A 7,621-nucleotide genomic window follows, 5' to 3' on the forward strand; every position below is an offset into this window, starting at 1 on the left:
GCCTTGGGCTGGCTCTGCTGGTGTCCTTAGTGCCTGGCTCTCAGCTCTTCTCCCAGCCATCAACCCCCCACCCCTGGTCCTGCTCCGGCCACCCAGCTGCCAGCTGGGGGCTCTGTGGTCCAGCAACATCCATGATCTAGCAGGACCGCAGATGTCGCTAGACCAGGCTGTGTCTAGACTACACCTCTGTCGATGGAGAGATGTAGATTAGGCATGTTGAAATTGCTAATGAAGCAGAGATTTAAATATCCCATGCTTCATTAGCATAAACATGGCCACCACTTTTTTTCGAAACGGAGCTTTTTCAAAAAAAAAAAAGGCAGTCTAGACGTGGATCTGTGGAAAATAAACCCTTTTTCGACAGATCCCGTATTCTTCAAATACAGTCTAGACTGCTGGGTTGTTTTTTTAAAAAAAGCTCAGTTTCGAAAAAAAAAGCGGCGGCCATGTTTATGCTAATGAAGCACGGGATATTTAAATCCCTGCTTCATTAGCAATTTCGACGTGCTTGATTTGCAGTCGACAGAGGGATGCAGTCTAGATGTAGCCCCCGAGAGGTCCAACCTGTATTACCTTGGCTCTTTCAGCATTAACAAAAACTGCTTGTGGCCTGTACAATACAGACATAGCAGTGCTGTTGGAGTCGGTTTTCCCTTAGCGTGCTGAAGTGGGAGTCTGGATGCCTGAGTGCTATTCTCAGCCTCTGCCACTGCCCTCCGTGTGGCCTTGGGCAAGTTCCTTTGCCCCTCTGCTCCCCTTTGTCTTGACTGTTGTAAACTGGGGCTGGGATAGATTCCTACTGTGTTTGTCCCTAGTGCAGCAGAGCCCTGCTCTCAGTTGGAGGCCACAGAAGTTGCTGTCGTATAGAAGGTCACATCTGTTACTGGCTCAACTTCTGCCCACAAGAGATAGTCCTATTCACCTTGAACAAAAAACAGGACTATGTAGCACTTTAAAGACTAACAAGATGGTTTATTAGATGATGAACTTTCGTGGGCCAGACCCACTTCCTCAGATCAAACAGTGGAAGAAAATTGTCACACACTACATAGTCCTGATTTTTGTTTCAGCTACACCAGACTAACACGGCTACATTTCTATCCTACTCACCTTGTCACCCACCAGGCTACATCACTGGAAACAGAGATGAGAACAAACTGAGGCCAGCTCTACACTGTACTGTCACTCCGAGGTGTGAAAAATCCACACTTCTCAAAATGGCCCACCTAACGCCAGGGGAGAGCATCTCCCATTGATATAGCTCCTGCCACGTACAGGGGCGGACTAACTACCCCAGTGGGAGATGCTCTCTTGGAGGGCCGGTAGCATCTTCACGGATGCTGGGCTTGTAAGTGTCAGTCGCTCAGGCCCAGCTGGTTTTATTCTTCTCTGATTTGGAAGGAGTGTTAACCCAGCATCCTCCTATTTGTCCGTACCCCTTATTGTGCCAGCGTGAAGCTGTGATTCCTGCTACACCCTTCTGGGGCGGGAGGGGAGGTGTCTTTTATTTTGTCTCCCCGCTTCACCAGAAAGTTGGTTGGACCAAGAGCAGCGAGGCAAAGAGAGATTAACAAAAGCCAAACCCCAGGTGTTCCCATGAGCCAAGAAGCCTCGTTCCAGGCTAAATCAGAGATTTATTATGAGGGGGATGGGGAAGGAGGAGTTATTAAATTGGAGGGGGGGGGGATTTGTATCCTGTCGCAAATCCAGATTGGGTGCCACTCTTTTACATTACCAAGCCATGAGCTCATATGTAGGTGCCCAGAGACCGGGGGTAAGGCCTGGCGGAAGAACCTGAGCCGGGGGGGAGCAGCAGAGTAACTGTGTTTTATTTTTAAAATAATGGCATAAATTAATCTATTTTTGCACTGCAAAAAAGTATCCCTACACTGTATATATTAGATATGTGCCCGGCCAGCTATGATACAGTATGTACAGGGTGAGGGGCTACGCACACCGCAGGAGTGTCCGGAGAGGGGTGCAGCCGCTTACTCCGAGTGAGGGGAGGCCAAACCCTGGTCATCGGGAGATTCCTCGGGGGCGTCCTTCTCTCCTTCCTCTTCCTGGTCGGGCTGTGCACCGGGTCTTTGGGGAGCAGCCAGGCCCATCTTCACCAGCTTGGCTTGCTGCTGTTCCAGACTCTGCTTCCGCCACTTGATCCGTCTGTTCTGGAACCAGACTTTCACCTTTGGTAGAGAAGAAGGGGGGTTAAAAAACCCAGACTGGCCCAGGGACCTGCACACGGCAGGCCCAGTAGCTCTAGAGGATGCTGTGGTGATGGGCGCCGGTGGCAAAGCAGAGGTACCCTCAAAGGCTGAAAAGTTTGTGGGAGATGACAGCCAGCCCCTTCCGCCCCCCTCATGGATCCCTGTCTAACAGGTCCCTCCAGGGGCCCGATCCTGAGCCCACTGCCAGTCATACTCATTGATTTAAGGGTCAGTCCAAATACACATTTGCCTAGTTGCTGGAGAGGGTCCGTTCTCCCTTCACGGGGAGGCAAAGGGGCGTCCGCAGATGCAGGAGAGCTAAGTTTGCTTCCTGCTGGCTGTGAAGCCAGGCCCAGCGCCTCACGTTCCAACTGGCGTCACCGGGCCTTAGCCACCCACTGGCGCTCCACCAGGTAGCTCGCCATGGCAACCGCCCGGGGTGTGGCGTGGGGGAAAGGCCCCATGGGCATCCTGGGGTGAATTCCCTGCTGGGCTGTTTTCAGTTCCCCGCCTGGAGTGGAAAGGGGACTGTGCGTTGCCCGCTCTGTGGAGACTGCGGCTGTCGGGGGAGACTGGGTTGTGACCATGGGTCCTACAGCGCCTGGCACAATGCGACCCAGGTCCTGAGCAGAGCTATTGTGGAGATAAGAAACAACCTTGGGCCCTGCTCAGACCTGTTCCTGTCCCAGGCCCCCGAAGGAGAAATGGGTAAAAAAATCCAGCTTGTAAGAGCCTGTGGAGCTAGATTCTGCCCGTCCCCCTACTCCCAGTGAGTGGCTCCTTCCAGAGGCCTGACTCAAAGCCCTGGCGCACGGAGGAAAAGTTCCATCCCCTCCCATGGGCTTTGGGTCAAGCCCAGAGTAAGGAGTGCACGATCCAGCTCTTGGAAATCAGGCCTGAAAGACAAACCCATTAGATGCCTCCCTTTCAGATCCCTGGTTCCTTGATCCATGGGATTCTAACAACAGAGCGGCCACACTGGGTCAGACCAAAGATCCATCTTGCCCCGTGCCCGGTCCTGACAGTGGCCAATGCCAGGGGCCCCAGAGGGAGTGAACAAAAAGTAACCCTCATTCCTAGCTCCTGACAAACAGAGTCCAGGGGCACCGTCTACCCATCCTGGCCTACAGTCATTGATGGACCTACCCCTCCATGAATCTAGCTAGTTCTGGCCCCTAATCTGTTCTGGAGGCTTTGTCCCCTCTGGCTTGGTCTCCACTCCCCTTCCTTTGGGAAACTCTTTATGTTCAGTCCCTTGATTTCCTCCCAGCCCTCCAAAACCGGGCAAGCCAGAGAAAGCCCGGGGGAGGGTCCTGCGATGAAGCAGGTACAGATTTGCTCCATCTTAGAGGAAAACTTATAGGGAAGTCATTGGTAAGGGGGCCGAAGTCCAGGGAGGTCACCTGTGGGTCCCGTCCCCCTGGGAGCTGGACGCACGGGGAGCCAGACCGTGGGGGCAGGCAGGAGGCGGCTCGGGGCGGGCGGTTCCCCGGCACTGCCTCCCCCATCTGTCCCAGGACGGGGGGAGGCGGCCTCGGCTTACCTGCTCCTCGGTGAGGTGGAGCGCCGAGGCCAGCAGGCACCGCTCCGTGCCCACCATGTACTGCTGCAGCGCGAACTCCTTCTCCAGCCGGGCCAGCTGGTCGCTGGTGAAGATGGTCCGGACGCGCTTGGCTTTGCCCGCCTTGGCTCGGAAGCAGCATTTGGCGAGCAGGCAGCCTGCGCGCAAAGCGGGGAGAGGTCAGTGGGGCCGCCAGGCGTGGGGGGCCCGGCGTGGGGGGCGAGCCGAGGGGCATCAGGCTCTTACCTGGAGCTCCGAGAGGGGGGCGCCAGCCCCCCAGGCCCGGGTAGCAGCCGGGGTAGAGCGGCCGAGGCTGCAGGAGTGGGTGCGCCTGGGCGCACGGCAAGGGCGCACCGCCCGGCCAGGGGTCCCAGCGCGCGGCGCTTGGAGGCGGCGGCGGCGGCTCTGAGCGGCCCAGGAGGGCGTCGATGGTGAAGGATTTCCCCGCCGGAGCCTTGGGGGGGTGCCCGAGTGGCGGGGCGCCGGGGTAGGGCAGCAGGGCCGGGGCGGGCAGCCCCCAGGGCAGCAGGGTAGTGGCGAGCATGGCCAGGCTGTGCCAGAGAGCGGCGCGGGGCCCGGCACCGGGAGGAGGCGGAGGCAGCAGGTGAGGGGCTGCTCAGACAGCCCGGCCGGCCCCGCTCCCTCCCTTATATCCGGAGCAGGGACCCTGAAGTGCTAATGGCTCCTGCTGCGCTTTTGTTCGCCCCTAAGTAGCAGATGAAAAAGGTGTCCGGGCCGACAAGGGAGCCAATTAATGGATGGGAGGCGGGGGAGGGGGGGCAGAAATCTTCCAAGACCTCAGGTGGGGTGCGCCTTGGGTTCACACACACCCCTCCCTCCGGAGTCACATCGACTAGTTCCATTCCGGAGTCACTTCCATCCACTGGTTCGGAGCTGCCAGCCCTCGGGCCAAACCCGGGCTGGGGGGAGAAGGGGAGTCAAGACATGAATCCAGAGGCAAAGTGCCCCAAATTTTCCTCACCCTCTTTTCACCACCTCCTGCCCTGCTTCCTGGCTTGGAAATAGGCCACCCCCGGCCAGAGCCGGGCAGCGGAAGGTGCCCGGAGCCTGGGCAGTGAAGCAAACGTGGGATCCTCCCTCTAACTGGGCCAGTTTGGTCCCAGTGGGGTTCCCCAGGCTTCAGGGAGTTGCTCCTGAGGAGGGGAAGGCAAGGCTGCAGGCGGCACCTCGCTCCCTCCTGCCTTGTCCCCCTTTCTCGCTTGATGCCGGCTGCATTGTGGGGTTCTTTGCGCGTATGACATAACCCTTTAAGGCCAGATCTGTCCCCTGCCTGTCCCCATCGCATTAAGGCACCGTAACACCCCCGTGAAGGCAGGAAATGCTTCTATCCCCATTTTACAGGTGGGAAACTGAGGCAGAGTGAATACAGCCCAGATCCACAGAAGTATTTCGGCTTCAAACTCAAATTGAAATCAATGGGAAGTAAGCGCCTACATCCCCCTGGGGATCTGGGTCTAAGTGACTTGCCCAGGGTCACACAAGGTCTTTGTGGCAGGGACTTGAACCCAGGGGTGCCCCCAGGCTAGTGCTCAGGCTGCTGCATCTTTCCCCAGCACTGGCTGCTGCTGCTACCTGCTCCTGGGGGCAGCTCTGCTGATGGGATTCAGATGGCCATTAGGTTTTGAAATTCTGAAAATTGTACACCTTTTCCTAATGAGCTGGGAAAAGTCACACCTCCGTCCCGGGCCCCGCAGGGGGGCGGACCCCGCTCCAAAGACTCCAGCGTGGCCTGCTTTTTATTGGGGGAGGAAATGGGAGTGGAGGGAGAGCGCAAGCCAGGGCCCAAACATCTGCAACGCGTTTCCCCCAGCAAGGCCGGCAAAAGACAGTGTCCTGTCGTCCCCCCCAGCTTGGGTTTCACTAGGTTCCAGGGACCGCACCGGCCGAGGGCAGAGCCCCACCACAAGCGCAAGGGGGCCACTCCCAGAGCTGAGAAAGTCATTATGGGGCTCGCCGGAGGCAGCGCCGCCTCTAGCTTGCTCTGCGCCTGCCACGAAGGGGATGTGTCCTCTTCTGCAGCTGCTGCAGGGCTGGTTGGGGAGGGGAGGGGATTGGAAAACACACGCACACACCCACATACACACATAGAGACACATACATGCACTCACACACATGCACATCCACATGCATGCACGCACACTCATACAGACACACTCACATGCACATGCACACATACAGAGCCACACACATGCAATTTGCACACACTCATACAGACATCCACACACACACATGCACAAACACACACATGCAGGCACGCACACTCATACAGATACTCACGCACACACAGACACATGCACAAACACACATGCAGGCATACACACTCATACAGACACATGCACATGCACACACACATGCACGTACACACACTCATACAGACACTCATGCACACACATAGAGACACACACTCATCCAGACACGTGCACATGCACGTACACACACTCATACAGACACCCACACACACACATGCACAAACACACATGCATGCACACACACATCCAGACACATGCACATGCACACACACATGCCCGCACACACACACACTCAACATGCACACTCACACACACATGTCTATATTCAATGCACACACGCACGCACGCATGCACACACACAAGCACACATACACACTCACACATGCACACACGCACACACACATGTCTATATTCAATGCACACACACGCACGCACGCATGCACACACACAAGCACACATACACACTCACACATGCACACACACACTCACACACACCCCAAGCTGAGGAAGGAGAGGGCTGGGGGATTTGCTATTGTCTTCCCTGCTTCATCTGCTCCTGAAAGTGCTTTGACATTCCCTCGGCTCCTGCCCACCAGATTCCCTCTTGGGCCGGGTGCCCTCTCCCCCCAGCCCCTTGGACCAATGCTCAAGAAAGAATCGAGGGCCAGATGCTGCATTCCTGGCCCACTGACGCTAAGGGCAAACAAACAATGCAGGACGGGGCCCAAAGTTACCGGCTGTCAATCAGTGATAGGGGGCCCTGGGTTGCTTGAGCATCTTCCTGGAGGTTTCATCCCATGACATCATCATGGGCGATTAATCGTGGACCCCTGGAGACTCCAGGACAGCCCTTGCTTTCTGCACCAGGCATCTGGGGGAAGTAAGGCCCAGAGCCTCCAAGATATTTTGGTGTCTAACTCCCTTGGGAACCCATGGGAGTTAGGCCCTGACACACCTTGGAGCCTCTGGCCTGACGGCCACCAGCTGAGCCTCGGTATCTTGGATGGGTAGAGAACGCAGAGCCAAGGGGGCACGCCGACCCCAGGGGAAGCACCATCAACGCAGAGAGGACTGGCCCCAGCTGGAACTGAAGAAGCCATAAAAGTTCAAGGTGGCCAAGCGAAGAGCAGCTTGTGCGCCGTTGTCCTGCTTTTTTATCTGTGCGGGGAACGTCCGGCATCTGCAAAGAAAGGCCGGCGGAGCGGGCGAGATGAAAGGGCAGCCTTGCAAAGCAGAGATGTCATTATTAGGTCTTAATGACCAGCCGTGAAAGGCCCAGGAGAGAAAGGAGCGCGGCTCCTTTAAAAGGGGGAGAGGGGCCTGCTTGCTCCATTTCATGAGTGTGTACTTTCCCTTTCCAAAACCAGGCAGCTCTGCAAACTCCCCCCCCCCCCTCACCCCATCCCACATGGGAGGGAAGCCTCTTCAAACGCTTGTTGGGAGCAGCGGCCCCCGGTGACCCCTGAGCTTCCAAATTACTTTTCCTCCCTGACATCCCCTTGCAGAAGAGATGGGCAAACACAGCCGTGTTTGGCCGGGTCAACAGATCTTTCCAGCCCCTCCCCTGGTCAGCCCCACACCTT

At 56.8% G+C, this 7,621-nt stretch overlaps 1 protein-coding gene across 1 annotated transcript; it reads right to left on the reverse strand.

Annotated features, from left to right (window-relative positions):
* Positions 1-1,741: 1,741 nt before the first annotated feature.
* Positions 1,742-4,391, reverse strand: LOC102446095 (homeobox protein not2-like). Its single transcript, XM_006115629.4, has 3 exons — positions 4,015-4,391; positions 3,751-3,926; positions 1,742-2,186 (listed from the first exon to the last, which is right to left on the reverse strand). Exons 1-3 carry the CDS (start codon positions 4,310-4,312, stop codon positions 1,989-1,991), a joined length of 672 nt encoding a protein of 223 aa, XP_006115691.2. The 5' UTR covers positions 4,313-4,391; the 3' UTR covers positions 1,742-1,988.
* Between the last annotated feature and the right edge of the window lie 3,230 nt (positions 4,392-7,621).

This window comes from Pelodiscus sinensis, chromosome 5, assembly GCF_049634645.1.
Source record: "Pelodiscus sinensis isolate JC-2024 chromosome 5, ASM4963464v1, whole genome shotgun sequence".
Taxonomy (NCBI): Eukaryota; Metazoa; Chordata; order Testudines; family Trionychidae; genus Pelodiscus; species Pelodiscus sinensis.